We start from the raw sequence: 19,404 nt of genomic DNA, 5'->3' as shown, positions 1-19,404 counted from the left end.
TTCTTAGGGGTGTGAGCCTTATCAGCCCCAGCAGTAACTTTGCTCTGTTCCCACCTCACCTGGAACCTCTTCTTCTCATGAAAACAGCCCAGGTGGGCAATGACATCCACTCTGGAGAGGGGAATACACCTGCCTCCTGCAGCCAAGGGGCCCTTTCCCCTTTGGCACGGCTGATGCCCTCTTTCTGAATGCCCCAAACACAAGGCCACCCAGACTCAAGGCTGGCATCGGGTCTCCTGGGTTTTGGCTGCACTTCCCTTGGTGCTTGGAAGCGCCTGGAGGCAGCTCCTCATTTCTGTGATCCTTTGCATTTTGATAACAGAAGAGGCACGCCTAGGACAGAGTCATCGCCTGCCTACGAATGGGGTGCTGGCTTGGAAAGGTTCCTCTCCAGTCACTCAGATACTCCAGCCTTTCCCAACCAATCCATTCCTTTCTGCTTTCTGTTTGTTCTGGGTGGAGCTGAGAGATTTCCAAATGTGCTGTCAGTTCCTTCTACATGGGATATAAAGCCTTCTGGGAGCAGGCAGGGGACTCAGACCTGTTTCGCCATGAAGTCCATCAGCCTCTGCCTGGTTGCGCTCCTTGCCTTCTGGGGTGAGCTGGGTCCTGTGTCTGGTCAGATGCCTCTAGGTGAGTGTCTCCTTGGACTCCCTTGTCCCAATCTCCATCTTTCTAAGCCCCCGTGGGAAACACTCTCTAAGGCAGCCTCCCTCTGAATTGGCCACAATTCTCATGAGCCTCTGCATCTTCTGGCTGTGCTGGCTTGGGGCTCCTGTGCGAAACCCTGAATGGGTAGTTGAAAGAGTCCTCATTGCCAGGAAACCACCGTCTCCTGTTCCATAGCTTCCCCTTCCCTATAGATCCTGCTGTCAGGGGCAAGACGGATCAGACTTGAGGTGGGTGAAATGATCTTATGGGCCGATGATCTTATGTTTTCAGAATTTAAAAAAGAACTTTATGTTCGCAAGAGCAGGCCTTTTCTGCAGTGGCTCCCTGTCTGTGGAATGCTTTCCCCAGGGAGATTTGCCTGGTACCTTCATTATAAACCATTAGGCACCAGGCAAAAACATTCCTCATTAACCAGGCCTTTAGCTGATTGTCCTCCCAATGCCCTTTTAAAACGCCTTGGGGGTGGTTTATTGGGTTGGCGTTTATTGGGGGGTTGTTTTATTGTGTATTTTGTGTTTTTATATTGTGACTTTATCCTGTGAACTGCCCTGAGACTTGAGGTATAGGGTGGTTTGCAAAGAAGAAGAAGAAGAATTGCTATTTTTCTAGAAAAAAAGGTGTCAGAACTCACCATGAACACCTCCCTCATTCTCTCAGAATGGCAATGGCACCTACCTGAGAGGAACTCACTGAGTTCTGGCTGAAAAGAAGCCCTGAGAACAATAATTCACCCAAACCATTTCAGAATAGTGCTATTGGTCAGACATAGATATTACGGGTCACTTTGCAGCTGTGCTGCTTTTACATATGGTTACGATGTGTTTATTCATCCCCCCCCCCTCCTTTGTACATTGTTTGGGTTTTCCAAACTGCATTAAGGTTGTGGTGTCCTGTTTAGCCATGACTCCTGCCTTGGACCAGATGACCCTCTTCATCCCTTCCAACTCTACCCTCTGATAATTCTGTGATCAGAAGCTAATAGTTTCCGCCTGGTCTTTCCCTGTCTCCCCCTTTGGGATGGGGCTGAAGCTCAGTGGGCAGAATACCTCCCCTGAAGTCTACTGCCAGCCACTGCCGACAATATTGGGCAAGGTGTAGCAATGATCTGACACTTCCTCTATTTAAGAGCCCCGCTGTCTATGATGTGTTCACAGAAACCTTCTTGTTGTTTGACTCACTCCTCCTCCTGCTCTGCTTTCATTTTATTGCTGTTTTCCCGCTGCCTCTCTCCTAACAGTGAAGCTAGCATGAGCCTTCGTAGGATCCTAGGAACACAGAATGGGAGAGTTGGGAGAGAACACGAGGGCCCCTTGCAATGCAGGAATATTTTGCCCAACGTGGGGCCCAAACCCATGACCCTGAAGTCAAGAGTCTCACACTCTTCCACCTGAGCTACGTTGCCTCTGCCAGGTCAGATAACATCTTCTGTTCCTCCCTCTCTTGGGAGGAGCCATCGCTCACTCCCTGCTCTTGGCTGAAGGAGTCCTGGCAGGCAGGCATAGGATCTGGCCCTGGGACTTTCCTCCATGCGTGACACGTCAGTTTGGATCTGCTTGCTAGAGAGAGACCTCCCCACCAACCACAGGCTGACTCAGCACCCAGCCTCCCTCCTGTGACACACGTGGTGGGAAGCTGAGAGAAGAAGGGAAGACCCCACATGGTGTGTCCATGCCCCTGTGGCAAGCTGGGCTCCCTTTCTGCTTCCTGGGACAGGGGGACACCTACATAGATTGGCAGGATTCATTGATTCGGCTACCTGGCTTGGGTTGTCCCTTTTTATTGATGCCGCTGCATTTTGACCTATTTCTTTGTATCTGAATTTGTGCTGCTTGTTTGTTGAATAGAACATTTCACAGTGGTTTACAGCAATATAAAGACATAAAACCAGGCAATAAAATAATTATCCTCTGAAAAAACAATCTCTCAAAGGACCTGTTGATGGCATTTTACCATTGTACTGTGGAGAGTGCATTAACTTATGGTCTCTGTGTGTGGTTTGGGAGCTGCACGGCCAGGGGAAAAACAATGCTGTCCAGGGTTGTAAAGACTGCGGAGAGAATAATTGGGCGCACTCTTCCCACCTTGGATCAAATCTATGCTGTCAGGTGCCATAAGAAAGCGGCAGAGATAGCGCAGGATAGTGCGCACCCTGGAAATGATCCCTTTCAGCTTCTGCCTTCTGGAAGAAGGTACAGGGTTATAAAGACCAGGACTAGCTGCCTGAGAAACAGTTTCTATCCAAATGCAATTCTGGTTTTAAGCGCAGTGTAAGGAGTCTGTATGGGAGTACATTGTATTTAAAAATGGGGTATCAGAGTTTTTAGGGGGTTAACCAGGCTGGGATAGCTGGGATAGCAAGCTTGTTGGTTTTTGAATGTCTAGTGTAGATTTTTTCAATTTCGTTGTTCTGTATGTGACAATGACAATAAAGATTATTATATCGTATCATAAAAATTAAAAAAATTAAAAAGAAAAAAACAAATTAGAAACAAACACCAGCAGACCATTTTGGGGGATATATTCTCAATTTCCTGTACAGGCCTTCCTTCAGGAAGCTGGGGAAGCTCAGGGGAACAGCACTTGAGTTGCATGCGGAAGGTGTGTGGTTTCATTCCCCACTGGGAATGCTGAAATTCAGTGAGAGGGGGGCATTCTGCCACTCTGAAGTGCCACTGGACACCCCCCACCAGCCAAGGTGCCCCTGGATTCCCCCTCTTGCCAAGGTGTTCCTTATATAATTTGCTCCCCTTCCCAGCAATGAGACTTTGCCAGGGCTTCTATGAATAAATGGGTTGAGTGTGTGTGTGTGTGTGTGTGTGTGTGTGTGTGTGTGCCAGCCAGACTGGGTCTTTGACCCGGGTGACAGAAAGCCTAGCTTTGGCCCTTTCTTGTGGAGTGTTCCTTCAGCCTCCTCTCCTTTCCCCCCTCATTGGGAGTCCTCCAGACAGCCGCTGCCACTGCCCCAGTCTCTAAGCTGCCCCTCCTGCCCCAGAGAGAGGTGCCTCCCTCCCCACACTGCCCCACAACGGCCTGGGAAGAGGATACACCCAGCCTTAGTGGCCCAACGGAGACTGGTCGAAGGTGAACGTGAGTCCAGCAGCTTACCTTGGCAGGCAGCAGCAGCAACAGCAGCAGTGGGCACTCATCTCCCAGGCAGGTCTTGACCACAGCAAGCACAAGAAAGACCAAAGCAGTGACGGCCAGTCGGCCGGCCAGCCTGCCACTCGTCTGCCCAGTCCCAACAGCAAGGGCTGGTGGACTGCCTGGCTGGGCTCCCTCACCCACCTGCTTACTCTGAGGCCGCCTCAGTTCCTGGCAACCAGCATCCCCCAGCCAGCCCCATAGGTGCCATTTGCCTGTGGAGCTTATAGCCAGGGCTGCTGCAATAAACAGCTGTGCAAGCCTTTGGGAGGCAGAGACACAAGAGGGAGGGAAGGAGAGACAGAGGCCAGAGTTGCCCATCATTCAAGGCACCCCACAACACACTGCTTGAAATCCACTGCCCTAAGCCAATGATTCAGCTCTCCTGTTCAGATTTTCAAAGAACAGGGAATCAGAATCTCCTTACTTTTGTGGATGTAACTTGCTTCAAACTGCTTTTAATGTTTTGTTTTAAGGTTGTAATGTTTCCTGGGACCTTAGGTGGAAGAGCAGGTAACTAATGAAAAGGAGTTCCCAATGCACATTAAGATGAGGCGAGGATACATTGCCTCTGAAATGCCAGTCCTTTTCTGACACCCCCCCCCCCCCGCTGTGGCCAAGAGGAGCACCCCTTGGGAGCAGCAGACTTGAGGGGTGCAGATTTGGTGCCACCTGCTGGGCTTCTGAGGCAGGGCAGGAGGAACACTTGCCTTTGCAGCCCAGACCCACTTTCAGGTAAGCTGCAGGAGAGACTTAAGGACACACCTTGTACCTGGAAGCAAGCCCCACCCATCTCCCAGGAAATGATGAAGATATGAACAGGATGCTGGCATAGAGGGGACAATAGCCTGATCCTGCAAGCTGTTCTTACGTTCTTTCTTTAAGCAGCAGAAGCTTTCGATTTTCACAGTGGAGAGGAGTTGAAATGCCTTCATTTCCAGCACTGATGAAGGGCTTGGTAATCCATCTCTCTCTCTCTCTCTCTCTCTCTCTCTCTCTCTCTCTCTCTCTCTCTCTACCTCTTTCTCTCTTTCTCCATTGAAGAGAAGCCTGGCACTTGTCCTACTCTGATCCAAAACAGTGACACCCAGTGTGGCCAGTTCTGCTCCACAGATGACAGCTGCCCAGGGAACGAGCGCTGCTGCCAGACCGACTGTGGGCAACAGTGCACGCTCCCACGTGAGGGTAAGCAGCAGCCCCTCTTTCTGGGGGGAGAAATGAAGTCGGGAACCTCTCATCTGCCTCACCTTCTGACCCAGATATGCTCTCAACCACCAATCCATACACACAAGGGGGTTTGGTGCATATCCTGCCTGGATCCATGTAGGCTTTAACACTGTAGTTCATAGTCAGGCAAGTGGCATTGCAGTGCAGAATCCCACCCGCCATGCTGTGGCTTGCCCAAACATGGCAGCTGACCAGGCGCACTGCTAGTGGGTCCAACCAACAGGTGGGAGGCAGGCTGTGCACAGCCTCAGTCCAGAGACTCACCTGCTCTCAGGTGTGCAAGCAGGTCAGATCAGGGGGACCCCATTCATTCCAGGCAAAGAGGAACTGGCTCCTTTCCCTGCAAGTATTAATGTGGGGTTTTTGTTATTTTTTTTAAATGAAAACAGACCTATTCATTTATTAAATGTCTATACAGCCCTTCATCCCAAGATCACAGTGCGGTTCAGAAAGACTGACAAAGAACCAAAAACGTGCATAAATTCAAAGCTGAATTACCTCAGTTGTGTAAAGATTGAAGTAAACACTTAATTCCATGATTTGCAAATTAAATAATTAGTTCATCTTCTGACTTAATTTGTGCAGCCAGATAGTTGTCGGTCCTAGACAAGATTTCAGCTGAAGAAAATATGCCTAATATCAGAAAATGTTGGGAATGCACTCAGTGTTGGCTTGTGGCCCATACATGCTTCTGAATACCAGTCATGGCAAACACAGAGGGGAGTAAGTGTTCTTCGTCTGCCTGGCCACTGTGAGAAGAGGGTGCTGGACCAGGTGGGCCACTGGCCTGATCCAGCAGATGCTCTTCTTAGGTTCTCCTTTCATCCCCAGTCTACCCTGGATACTGCCCCAGGCTCAGCCCCCAGCCAGACCAGGCTGCGAACTGCTTAGCGACTTGCAACAATGACCAGGACTGTGCCTCAGTCAACTTGCCACGCGAGAAGTGCTGCAGCAATGGGTGCGGGAAGACTTGCCAAGCGGCTGAAGAAGGTATCTCTTGGGTGTGGGAGATATGGGGACCTGGTGGGGAGGGCAGTTGTGTGTTCATGAGCGTGGCTGGCAGAGGATTCTGCCAAGGAAGAGGTGCTGGGGCTCACTCAAAGAGTCTCCTCTCCCTCATGCCAAGCGGTGTGGTGGTGGCAGCTGCCAGTGGTAGGATCATAGGAGGGGAAATGAACTCTGCACATGCTCAGGAGCTTGTTTCCTCTCGATGATATCCTCACACGTTCCAGAGTGAGTCCTGGCATTCAAAACAAAATTCCATCTCACTACTGACTGTTGTCCCCTTCTCTCCATCTCCTTCTTCCAGAGCACCCTGGTGTGTGCCCCAAAAGGGAACTGGTGGACACCTTTGTGCCCTGCAATGACACCTGCAGAGACGACCGAGACTGCCCCCTCACCCAGAAGTGCTGCTTCACCGGGTGCAGCCGGGGCTGCCTGGACTCAGGTACTGGCAAAGGCCCTGACCCCTTCCACCCTCCCTACATTTCTTCCCTGGGCACCTAAGTGCCCTGGGGACCGATAACGTCTCCCCATGGACCTCCATCCGTTCTGCCTCCAACAGTTCGCAGTGACAGGTGCCAGTTGCCGCCCAAAACTGGACGATGTTTAGCAGCCTTCCGCCGTTACTACTACAACCCATTGCGGAAGAAGTGCGTCCTGTTCACCTATGGTGGCTGTGAGGGTAACAGCAACAACTTTGAGACAAAAAAGGCATGTGAGGCAGCCTGCGGGAAAATCAGCCCAGGTACCAAGTTTGGGACCCACCATAAATTCATATTCATGGCTTCATTGATTGCGTTTATATATCCCCTTGTCCTCCAAGGAGCTGAACTTCCCCTTCTCCATTTAACCCCAACAATAACCCCATGAGGTGGGCTAAGCTCAGAGGAAGCCACTGGCCCAAGGTCACTCAGTGAGCTTCATGGATGAGTGGGGATTTGAACCCGCATCTCTCTCAGGTCCTAGTTCAACACCCTGACCCCCAGGCAGGGCAGTAGACTCCCTCTGGGAAGGCGGGCAACACCATCCAAGAAGCTGGCCAGAAGGGAGGACTGGGTACACTGCTCTGTTCTGGACTTTATGCTCCATATAATTGAGGGGATGGAGCGGTTGGGATTTCTTAGCTGGACAGAGGCTGGATATGGGTGTTGGAAGCCACAGGAAGGGAGAGGGCTGGAGCAGATGGGCCATTGGCCTGATCCAGAACCTTATGTTCTTCTTAATATTAGTACTTTGTGCCATAATCTTTATATGGACCTTTGTGATTGGGGCAATTTGAAATTTCAAGATAAGAGATGGTGTCTGAAATAGGGCACCAAAACTTTGGACTCAAAATCCAACAGTGGGGAGCCTTGTAAGAATGCAGGTGGCCTTAGAAATTCTGACACCCCGATTCCAAAGTCCTTCTCTGGGAGGTGGAAATGACAGTTTGGCAGCTGCGGTGTATTTGACGCGTTGCCCTCAGGATTCATTAAGAGAGGACGACACTCCTTGCAAATCCCCAGAATAAGGAGGATTTGTGTATTAGCTCCATGTTTGGTGATAAGCAATCTTTGCCATAGGGTGACTCCTAGTCTGTGCCCAAAATTATGTTTTTGCATATCTTGGAAGGAGGGTTTGGGGTTGGAGCATTTGGCAAAGGGTTGAGAGGTGAGAGGACTGCAGAGATTTGAGCCAGCAGCCACAAGGAGCTCCCCAAATTCAGTCCCTGAGCTGGGCTGGCCCAAAGAGCCCAGGCACAATTAATCTCTGCCTGGAAGGAGAAGGGTCTGTGATTCCTTCCCTCTGGTGGGGGGGGGGGGCTTCTTATGGAGGAATGCATGCAGGGAACATGAAGTTGGAACTCTTGACACCTTCCTGCCCTAAGAAAAACCTCTCTGCTTTCTCTTTCACTCCCTTTTGTGGCCTCAGAGGTTTGCAAGCTGCCAAAGGACAGTGGTCCATGTGAGGCTTATTTACGATTTTACTACTACAACTCAGCCACCAGGAAGTGCGAGATATTTGCCTATGGGGGCTGCGGGGGGAATGGCAATCGGTTTCACACCAAACGGGAGTGCATGATGGTCTGTGGGCAAAGAGGTAAGATTCTTGTCTCCATGTGTGTCTGTGCTTCTCTGTCTCTCTATCTACCTCTGTCTCTAAATATTTATAAGTGTGCATGTGGAGGGCAGGGGGCAGACTGTGGAGGTCCACAGGGTTCTCTCTCAGCTGCCCTGCTGGCCTCATCCTGCCCTACCCATGGGTGAGTTTACCAATGGCTTCAAGTAACAAGAAAGGAGATTCCAACTTCTGGCAGTGAGAGCTTTTTGACAGCGGAACGGTCTCCCTTGGGAGGTGGTGAAATCTCCTTCTTTAGAGGTTTATAAGCAGGGTTTGGCTGTTTGTGAGGAATGTGGTTCCTTCTTTAAGGTGGTTGGGCTAGGTGACCCTTGGGGGTCCCTTTCAACTCTACAATTGTATGATTATGTCATTGCTGCTGCCTGCCCTAAGGGCAAGGTGTTCAATGACTTGGCTGCCTCCCTTTGCCCCTGTGACTCTTTCTCTTTTCCACCCACAGGAAACTCCATTACGGAGGACTGAGTCCCCCAGCCTGATCACCTTGTCTGAGAAGACCCCAACCCCAGAGCAGACATCAGTGTGTTCCCATGCCCCCCTCCTTCTATCTCTGGGGAGGCTGCTGTGGGATCATCTATCCCCAAATAAAACCTGAGATTTCTGGCATGTGCTGAGTCTGGTTCTTGCATCACATGACATGAGGCCTCAAGAGGAGCCCCACATCCACTGCTGCCCCAGAGGGGGGGGGCATCTCTCAAAGCCCCTCAGCTGCTGGGCTGGGGAGATTTGGGCCTGGGGCCTGGAAGGGAAGAGGATAATCTGTGGTTCTCAAACCTTTTTTGGTCACTGCCCCCTTGGTTCCATAAATTCACCCCCAGTTCCCCCTTAGAGTATTCAGAGCAGCCTCGAGTTGGATCATCAAACAAAAGGCTTCGGCCAAGATACTGAACCAAAACAGCAGCCAGGAGGCCTGATCTTTATTGTTGAACCAAAACCTCAAACTACAATGTAAAGGAAGCAGAGAGACACCCCGAACAATGAGTGCTCCCACTTTAAGAGATTTCTCAAAGTTACCCACAACACCTTGTTGCAAACGTCACACATATGTCATAAACATGTCATGGAACAGGAGTGACGTCTGTGCAGAAACCTGATGCCCTGTCACTCTAAATACCCTGCATTCTTGTTCTGAAGTAAAACAGAAGGAAGTGTAAATACCAGTCTGAAGCCGGTTTCGATTGCTTGCTCACACTTTTCACTGACACCTGCAGGACCCGCATAGCCTGTTAGGGTTAGCTATGGTGCTTCTGATTGGGTGAGTAACCAGATGGCTGAGCAAATAACGGCTCCTGATTGGTCAGCTATTTTATGAACGGGGAAAAGAATGGGAAGTCAAAAGATAATAACGAAAGAAGGGATAGTGGCAATTTTCAGGTTGCACATGTAATTGTGCCTTTGTTCAAACTATATAGGTTAATTAAATCAGCCAAATGGATGAACCTGATCCAAGGATACCAGCTTTTCAAGGTTTGATAGTCATTTGCACCTCCAGCGTCCCCTGCCCCGAGGGCGCGCTGAAATGTACTACTACTACTACTACTACTACTACTAATAATAATAATAATAATTTCCCCAGCCACTCTTGGTGGCTCCAGCAGAATATTCAAAACACAGTAAAACATCAGACATTAAAAACTACCCTAAACAGGGTTGCCTTCAGATGTCTTTAGATAGTTGTTTATTTCCTTGACATCTGAGGGGAGGGCGTTCCACAGGGTGGGTGCCACTACCAAGAAGGCCCCCACCCTGGTTCCCCATAACCTCACTTCTCTCAGTGAGGGAACCGCCAGAAGGCCCTTGGAGGTGGACCTCAGTGTCCGGGCTGAACAATGGGGGTGGAGATACTCCTTCAGGTATGCTTTGGGAACCACTGCTGTTGAAAGAAGTATTGGCTGCTTTTCTTATCCCCAAAGGAGCTCACAATGAAAGAGTTAAAATGCATGAAAGCCGACTTCATAAAACTTAGGGAAGTGCTGGGTGAGATCCCATGGACAGTAATACTAAAAGGAAAGGGAGTTCATGATGGCTGGGAGTTTGTTAAGAGGGAGATAGTAAAAGCACAACGTCAGGCAATACCAATGAGACGGAAACATGGAAGGTGCTTAAAGAAGCCAGGGTGGCTATCTAAAGAACTTTTAACTGAGTTAAGATTAAAAAAGGATGTGTACAAAAAATGGAAAAGGGGGGAAACCACCAAAGAGGAATTCAAACAAATAGCCAGCACGTGCAGACACAAAGTCAGAAAAGCTAAAGCACAGAATGAACTCAGGCTTGCTAGAGAGGTTAAAAGCAACAAAAAAGGCTTTTATGGGTATGTTCGTAGCAAAAGGAAGAACAAAGAAACAGTGGGGTCACTCAGAGGAGAAGATGGTGAAATGCAAACAGGGGACACAGAAAGGGCTGAACTCCTCAATGCCTTCTTTGCCTCAGTCTTCTCCGATAAAGAAAACAATGCCCGACCTGAAGAATTTGGAGCAAATGATTCAGCAGAGGAAACACAGCCCAGAATAACTAAGGAGATAGTACAAGAATATTTGGCTAGTTTAGATGTATTCAAGTCTCCAGGGCCAGATGAACTGCATCCAAGAGTATTAAAAGAACTGGCAGATGTGATCTCAGAACCACTGGCAGTCATCTTTGAGAATTCCTGGAGAACAGGCGAAGTCCTGGCAGACTGGAGGAGGGCAAATGTTGTCCCTATTTTCAAAAAGGGGAAAAGAGAGGACCCAAATAATTACCGCCCAGTCAGTCTGACATCAATAGCAGGGAAGATTCTGGAGCAGATCATTAAGCAAACAGTCTGTGAGCACCTAGTGATCACCAATGCTGTGATCGCCAATAGTTTGCATGGATTTCTGAAAAATAAGTCATGTCAGACTAACCTGATCTCATTTTTTGACAGAATTACAAGCCTGGTAGATGAAGGGAACGCAGTGGATGTAGCCTACCTTGATTTCAGCAAGGCATTTGACAAGGTGCCCCATGATATTCTTGTAAAGAAGCTGGTAAAATGCGGTCTTGACTATGCTACCACTCAGTGGATTTGTAACTGGCTGACTGACCGAACCCAAAGGGTGCTCATCAATGGTTCCTCTTCATCCTGGAGAAGAGTGACTAGTGGGGTGCCACAGGGTTCTGTCTTGGGCCCGGTCTTATTCAACATCTTTATCAACGACTTGGACGATGGACTCAAGGGCATCCTGATCAAATTTGTAGATGACACCAAACTGGGAGGGGTGGCTAACACCCCAGAGGACAGGATCACACTTCAAAACGACCTTGACAGATTAGAGAACTGGGCCAAAACAAACAAGATGAATTTTAACAGGGAGAAATGTAAAGTATTGCACTTGGGCAAAAAAAATGAGAGGCACAAATACAAGATGGGTGACACCTGGCTTGAGAGCAGTACATGTGAAAAGGATCTAGGAGTCTTGGTTGACCACAAACTTGACATGAGCCAACAGTGTGATGTGGCAGCTAAAAAAGCCAATGCAATTCTGGGCTGCATCAATCGGAGTATAGCATCTAGATCAAGGGAAGTAATAGTGCCACTGTATTCTGCTCTGGTCAGACCTCACCTGGAGTACTGTGTCCAGTTCTGGGCACCACAGTTCAAGAAGGACACTGACAAACTGGAACGTGTCCAGAGGAGGGCAACCAAAATGGTCAAAGGCCTGGAAACGATGCCTTATGAGGAACGGCTAAGGGAGCTGGGCATGTTTAGCCTGGAGAAGAGGAGGTTAAGGGGTGATATGATAGCCATGTTCAAATATATAAAAGGGTGTCACATAGAGGAGGGAGAAAGGTTGTTTTCTGCTGCTCCAGAGAAGCGGACACGGAGCAATGGATCCAAACTACAAGAAAGAAGATTCCACCTAAACATTAGGAAGAACTTCCTGACAGTAAGAGCTGTTCGACAGTGGAATTTGCTGCCAAGGAGTGTGGTGGAGTCTCCTACTTTGGAGGTCTTTAAGCAGAGGCTTGGCAACCATATGTCAGGAGTGCTCTGATGGTGTTTCCTGCTTGGCAGGGGGTTGGACTCGATGGCCCTTGTGGTCTCTTCCAACTCTATGATTCTATGAAATATAGAAACACTTGGAGCAGCCTTGGCTATCCTATTGGCTTATGCAAGACCACCAAGCCCAGGAAGGTGACCTCGGCCTCACAGCAGCCACTTAAAGACTTTGGCAGCAGTTCCTGCAGCATCCCTTTATTATTTCTCCAGCCCTTGTGCCCTCTTCCACCTGCATTCTTGGAGAAATACTAAAATCAGTTCCAAATTTGGAGCACACATAACACACTCCCCATCCAGTTGCATATTGTTATTCAAGTATCCACCACCGGAACCCTGCTATAGCAACCCCAAGAACGTGCCCCAAGAGACATACAAATCATGTGAAAGCTCAGAATATAAGGCTAAGAATATATGCAAGGAAATTGCTTTTTGCTGCTTCAGAAGATAGGACCAGATTCCAACTAAACACTGGAAAAAATTTCTACTGGTAAGAGCTGCATGAACTTTCTCCAGAAAGTGGGAGGGTGTTCCACATGGCGGGTGCCACCACCGAGAAGGCCCTCTGTCTGGTTCCCTGTAGCTTTGCTTCTCGCAATGAGAGAACCACCAGGAGGCTCTCGGCGCTGGACCTCAGTGTCCAGGCTGAACAATGGAGGTGGATACGCTCCTTCAGTGTCAGGGAACTGCCGTCGGAGCTAGAGGCGGAGGGAAGGCTCCAGAGGGATGCCGGAGAGGGTCCCAGTAGGGAGAGGAGCGGCCCATTTGCTGGGGAAGGAAATCAGCGTAACACCAGTGGGAAACTGCCAGGGAGATAACGTCCATCTGAGCCCCCAAGCCGGAGTTCTGGACGTCCATCGGCCTCCCGTAGTCATGCAGATCCAACAGTTAGGGGCACAAAGCCTTTGGAAATTCCTAGCCACATTCCTAGGCTGGTGCACCCTCTTTCAGCAGAAAGCACAGTCAAAAGCTTGCACCGCAGAAGAGCAGAAAAGCATATTTACAGACTTTATTTAGAACATGAACAGAACAAAAGAAAACACGTCCATCCTCAGTCAGCGTCTCTGACCATCTGCAAAAACGAAAGGAATATCAGAACATAAACATCCTGTGAATAGGACATGCGCAGACTCTGTAACTTACAAAAGCCTGCTCCCTTTTAAGGTGGAACGGAAATATCCTAACATCCTCCCCCTTTCCGTGTAACCTGTTTTACCTGCGGTTCACTCAATTGCAACCTTTGTACATAAACCTTAAGTTGTTCTCTGTTAACAACCTTAGACAACAGATCAGCAGGAATTTCATTTCCTGCCATGTAGGACACCCGAATCAGTCCTTTCTGAATACACTCTCTTGCACGATGTAGCTTAATCTGCAAGTACTTGGTTCTCTGCTTGCAACTCTCGGAGTTCAGCAAAGCCAAACAAGATCTATTGTCTTGATACACTTGTATAGGACATTTCACAGACACTCTGATGTCCTTAAACAGTTGCATCAACCATTCACAATCCATGAGTGAAAATGACAGAGCATTGAGTTCTGCTTCACAGGAACTTAGGCTCACTGTTGTCTGCTTCTTGCACAACCAGTCAAACAGGCAGTGGTTGTACATGTAGCATACTCCAGAAGTGCTTGTACCATCCGTGGTGTCACTTCCAAAACTTGCATCTGCAAAGATTTCAAGACCTCCAGTCTTCTGACTGGTGAACCTCAGCCTGTAGTGCATAGTCCCTTTCAAAGAGCGGGCTATGCGCTTCAGAGCTTTCCAATCCTGAACCGTAGGATTGTTGGCATGTCTGCTAAGCAGATTACAGCTTACAGCTATGTCAGGTCTTGAACATCTGGCAATGAAATTCAGCTTGCCTAGAATGCATCTGTATAGCGTTGTGTCAGAAAACGCTTCAGCAGTACTGTCTACCTGGTAACCTGTCACCATCGGTGTGTCTGCTGGGTTTGCATCAACCAAATTCAACCTGGTTAATACATCAGCAATTTTCTGTGTTTGGTGTACCAGAAAATTACCTGCTTGGTCCCTCTCCACCTGCAGAGAAAGATAGTTGGATACCTCACCAAGATCCTTCATGTCAAAGTGCTCCTTCAGTTGAGCTAGGGTGCTTTGGTAAAAAGCCTGATTCTTCCAAAACATCAGAAGATCATCAACAAAACATAAACAATACAGTTTGTTTTGCCCCTCCTCCTTGACCAACACACATGGATCAGCTTTGCCCTGGTGAAAACCTAGAGAAAGCAATGTCTCAGTGAGTTTTGTGTTCCAACACCTGGCACTCTGCTTGAGACCATATAAGGATTTCCGCAGTTTACAGACCATACCCTTCTGTATCTCCATCCCATCAGGTGGAAGCATGAACAGCTGTTCATTCAAAATCCCGTACAAAAAACCTGTATTAATGTCATGATGGGAAACATGCAGTTTCTCCTCCGCAGCAATCTTGAGCATCAGCCGAATGCTCTCATATTTGACTGTGGGAGAGTAGGTCTCGTGGTAATCCTGTCCTGGTACCTGTGAAAAACCTCTGGCAACCAATCTGGCTTTGTGTCTGACTACCTTGCCATTCTGGTCTGTCTTGGCCTTGAAGACCCATTTGCTGCCAACCAGTCTCATTCCTGGGACTACCGGTACCAGTTCCCAAGTTTGGTTCCTGTTCAAGGAATCAATTTCAGCCTTCATGGCATTAAGCCAAGGCTCAGCATCTTTAGAGGTTAACTCCTGAACCTCTTTGAAGCTTGAAGGTTCCCACACCTTCTCTGAGCTACTAAGAACAGCAGTTGCTGTCTTAGCAAACTCATCAGCATACCTCTTTGGAGGTCTGCCCTTGGTCGCCCTTTCAGACCTACGTACTAGACGCAAGTCTTCTGGACTCATCTCCTCTTTCTTAGGAGAAAAGTGACCAATGGTGAACAGTGGTTCTTCCAGTTCATTGTCAGACGCATCAGATGGTCTGACTGAGGCTTTTGCGCTCTGGTAGTCTGCTGTGTCGTCACTGTCACTGACACCAGCAGCAGCAGCAGCGCCGCCCACTGAACTGGAATCCGAACTCTGATCATCATCATCATCATCATCATCCTCATCCTCATCATCCTCATCCTCATCCTCATCATCTTCAGCAGCTTCCTCAGCTTTAGCTGCTTGCTTGACATCACCTTCATCCTCCTCTGGGTAACTCTGGAAAATTCCCACATTTCCCCCCCACTTAGGATTGTACTCAACACTCCTTGTGAACTTAATGGACTTAGAGTCAGTCATCCATACCCTGTATGCACCTTTTTCATACCCCATGAACAAACCATGTGCCCCACGCTTCCCAAGCTTGTTGGTTTGTTGTTTGCGTACCCACATGTCCGAACCAAAGATTTTCATGTGTTTGGTGTTGGGTTTCTTGCCAAACATCTTCTCATAGGGGGTACAGCCAATGGGTGATGACAATCTGCGATTAAAGGAGTAAACCAAATTCCCCAGAGCTTCCACCCAAAACTTATCAGGGAGATTGGCATCATGCAACAAGGTTTTGACTCCTTGCAGCAATGTTTGATTTGCTCTCTCCGCAAGACCATTCATCCATGGCGATCTGGGCGTTGACATGTCATGCTGGATTCCCTTCTCAGTCAGGAAAGCTTCAAACTGCTGAGAAGTAAACTCCCCGCCCCGATCAGTAAACAAACAAGAAATACGTTTACTGTGCACATTCTCCAACCAAGCACAGAATTCCTTAAACTTCGGAAACGCTTGCGATTTCTGTTCGAGCAAATACACATGAATGTACCTGGAAAAAGAATCAATCAGAATCATGAAGTACCTTGCTCCTCCTAAAGAGGGCGCAAGTGGCCCTACCAGGTCTGCATGCACTAGCTGGTAGGGTTTGGAAGCCTGCCTGCTAGACTCCTTGCCTTTTGGAGCAACCTTTACCTTGTTCTCTGCACAAGATACACATTTCATGTGAAATTTACAGGGTTTGATGTTCAAACCCTCAACCACCTCTGGCATCTTGGCCAGTGCCTTCCAAGAGAGGTGACAAAACCTTCGATGCGCATCATGAATGCAACCTGCATGAAGAACTTTGTTAGTTTGTGCAACACAACAAGAATCAGCCTTAGATACAACAGCAGTGTCGTCATAAGTTATATGGAACAAACCATCCATAAACTTTGCATGCAAATAGTCCTCTTTGCCTTTACTGATGACACAGACGCTCCTCTTGAAGGAAATCTGAAAACCACGCCCAGTAAGCTGTGGGACGCTCAACAAGTTGCTTGCAGCTCCTGGAACAAAAAGTACATTACTGATGGTAGTGTGCAGACTTGCAAGTTTCACAGTCCCTTCTCCAGCAATTTGCAACGTCCTTCCATCAGCCAGGTGGATCTCACCTTCCTGAGGCTTGAAGGAGATAAAGAGATGCCGATCCTCCGAGATGTGGCGATTCGCACCTGAATCAACAATAAATCTAACTTTGGCTGTTGGAGCAGTCTTTACAGCAAGCAAACCCTTGTTTTGCAGCGGCGTGGGCTTTTGCAGCTTGCCCCCCTGCTCCTGGTCAGCAGACGTGTCTTTAGTCTTTGGTGAAGCTGTGCCAGCAAGCAAAACCTTGCTTTCCACTGGCGTGGGCTTTTGCAGCTTGCCCCCCTGCTTCTGGTCATCTGCAGACGTGTGCGTATGTTTACCTTTGCCTTTCCGGCCTCTGCAAAGGCGATGACCTTGGTTCTCACGAGAAACAGAGCTCTCAGCTGCCGACTCCTTGGCTCCCCCTGGAGGCTGGAATGCTGCCTGGGATGACGTGACGGTCAGCTCCCCCTGCAGCTTGCAACCGGTGCCCTCAGCATCCCTGCATTCACTCGCATTCTGGGAAACAGCTAGGACCTCCGATGCAGTCAAACTCTGGGCTGGGATTATTGGCTTGTGAGCTTTTTTCAAAGCAGTCCACATTCCACGTGCAGTGGTGTTGCCAGCTAGCGTCTTAATTTCCTCAAGAGATACGGATAAGACTATTACGTCTATCGCTTTCGAATCAGCTGATTTCCATTTCTCTGTCAGAGGAACTGGGGGGGCTTCATTCACGGTATGCCACACCCGAAACTGACGCAGCAAAGATTCACACCATTTTGCCCAGGTTTCATAATTCTGCCCATCCAACTTAGGGCACTGAGTGGCCTCTGAAGCTTCAAAAGCGTGGAAATACTCCATTCCAGCTTTTTACTTTAGCCGTGAGTCTTTTGCCTTCAAAGACTCCTTATCTTGGCAGCTATTAATCATGAAGCCTTTTTGGCACAACTCCCAGGCCAATTAAGCCTTGCCGGAGATCAAAGGCTCCTTGCCGAGGCAAAACAGAAAAGCGTCCCTTCCTTTCGCTTTTCCCCCAACATACCTCAAACGCAGTCTGTTGCAGCTTTACTCTCCTGTAGGTGCCGTGAATCTGGGCCCGAAACCTTGTTGTTGGGAAACTGCCAGGGAGATAACGTCCATCTGAGCCCCCAAGCCGGAGTTCTGGACGTCCATCGGCCTCCCAATATAAGGCTAAGAATATATGCAAGGAAATTGCTTTTTGCTGCTTCAGAAGATAGGACCAGATTCCAACTAAACACTGGAAAAACTTTCTACTGGTAAGAGCTGCATGAACTTTCTCCAGAAAGTGGGAGGGTGTTCCACATGGCGGGTGCCACCACCGAGAAGGCCCTCTGTCTGGTTCCCTGTAGCTTTGCTTCTCGCAATGAGAGAACCACCAGGAGGCTCTCGGCGCTGGACCTCAGTGTCCAGGCTGAACAATGGAGGTGGATACGCTCCTTCAGTGTCAGGGAACTGCCGTCGGAGCTAGAGGCGGAGGGAAGGCTCCAGAGGGATGCCGGAGAGGGTCCCAGTAGGGAGAGGGGCAGCCCATTTGCTGGGGAAGGAAATCAGCGTAACACCAGTGGAGAAGGGGGGCAGATGGGTGAATCGGAGAGGAGGCTCCAAGACTCCTCACCGGAGACCAGCGGGGAGAGCACGGGTCCTCCGCTGCCCACACCCTCCCTGCGCAGAAGACTTCCGCGCAGGGAGACTAGGTGGAGACTAGGCGTCAAAGAACTTTTGTGCTGGAAGAAGTTGAAGAAATGCCCACTGACGGATTCTGCCAGCGACTGAGACAGTCACGATGCTAGAGACTGTTCAGTCAGAAAGGGTTCAACCAGGTAACCTAGCCAGGAGTGGCGGCAACTAACGCATGAGCAACCCCTAAACCAATTACATTCAGGTATGCTTTGGGAACCACTGCTGTCAAAAGAGGTATTGGCCACTTTTCTTATCCCCAAAGGAGCTCACAATGAAAGAGTTATTTATTATTATTTCTCCAGCCCTTGTGCTCTCTTCCTCCTGCATTCCTAAATACTAAATACTAAATACAAAAATCAGTTCCAAATTTGGAGCACACACAGCACGCTCCCCATCCAGCTTCATATTGTTTTTCAACAATCCACCACCAGGGGGGAACCTGCTCTAGCAACCCCAAGAACGTGCCCCGAGAGACATACAAATCATGTGAAAGCTCAGAATATAAGGCTAAGAATATATGCAAGGAAATTGCTTTTTGCTGCTTCAGAAGATAGGACCGGATTCCAACTAAACACTGGAAAAACTTTCTACTGGTAAGAGCTGCATGAACTTTCTCCAGATTCATTTCATTCTCTCTCTCTCTCTCTCTCTCTCTCTCTCTCTCTCTCTCTCTCTCTGTCTCTCTCTCTCTCTCACACACACACACACACACACAACACACTGGGACCTTAGAGTTAAGAGAATGTAATTGATAAAGGAAAGTCTGACTTCCCTGCGATCAAATAAATCATGTTACAGATGGACCTAGGAGCCAAATATTTGAATGCCCCCCCCCGCAGTCGATGGGCATTGGCATTCAGATGGTGTGCGTGCCCCGTGCCACATGATGGATTATGCAGGGCAGAGCTCATTCCACTTGGCACCCCTGCAGATGCCAGGGTGGAAAGGCTGCCTCTGGGTAAAGAACTGGAGAGGGCCAGGTCGGGGGTGGGCAGGATCCTTGGCTCCCTTGGCCCACTTCTTTGGAATGGCCACTTCCACTGGCAAGTACAACATGCCTTGGTCCAGCCAGGTCTGAGTCTCACAGACCCCAGAGAGGGAGACCCAGAAAGGGGTTTGTGGAGGAAGGAGGGTCTCTCCAACTAAAGCGCCACCACCCCTTTCTCTCTGCCGATGGTACAGCTGGGAACCTCAG

At 49.0% G+C, this 19,404-nt stretch overlaps 2 protein-coding genes across 2 annotated transcripts in view; one reads left to right on the top strand and one right to left on the bottom strand.

Annotated features, from left to right (window-relative positions):
* Positions 1-19,404, bottom strand: part of LOC310709773 (ring finger protein-like) — a gene marked incomplete at its 5' end in the record, with an annotated part of 80,050 nt that overhangs the window by 8,200 nt on the left and 52,446 nt on the right. The gene's annotated exons all lie outside the window — the stretch shown is intronic.
* On the top strand, positions 552-8,763 carry LOC310709774 (uncharacterized protein; the record flags this gene model as incomplete). The annotated part of the gene is made up of 7 exons (XM_083509816.1): positions 552-633; positions 4,858-4,998; positions 5,872-6,030; positions 6,350-6,487; positions 6,605-6,787; positions 7,954-8,121; positions 8,600-8,763. 7 exons carry the CDS (start codon positions 552-554, stop codon positions 8,620-8,622), a joined length of 894 nt encoding a protein of 297 aa, XP_083365942.1. The 3' UTR covers positions 8,623-8,763.

This window comes from Podarcis liolepis (assembly GCF_965112155.1).
Source record: "Podarcis liolepis genome assembly, chromosome: 6".
Lineage (NCBI taxonomy): Eukaryota > Metazoa > Chordata > Lepidosauria > Squamata > Lacertidae > Podarcis > Podarcis liolepis.
Note: the sequence above shows the minus strand (reverse complement) of the source record. Positions and strands in the feature narration are given on the sequence as shown.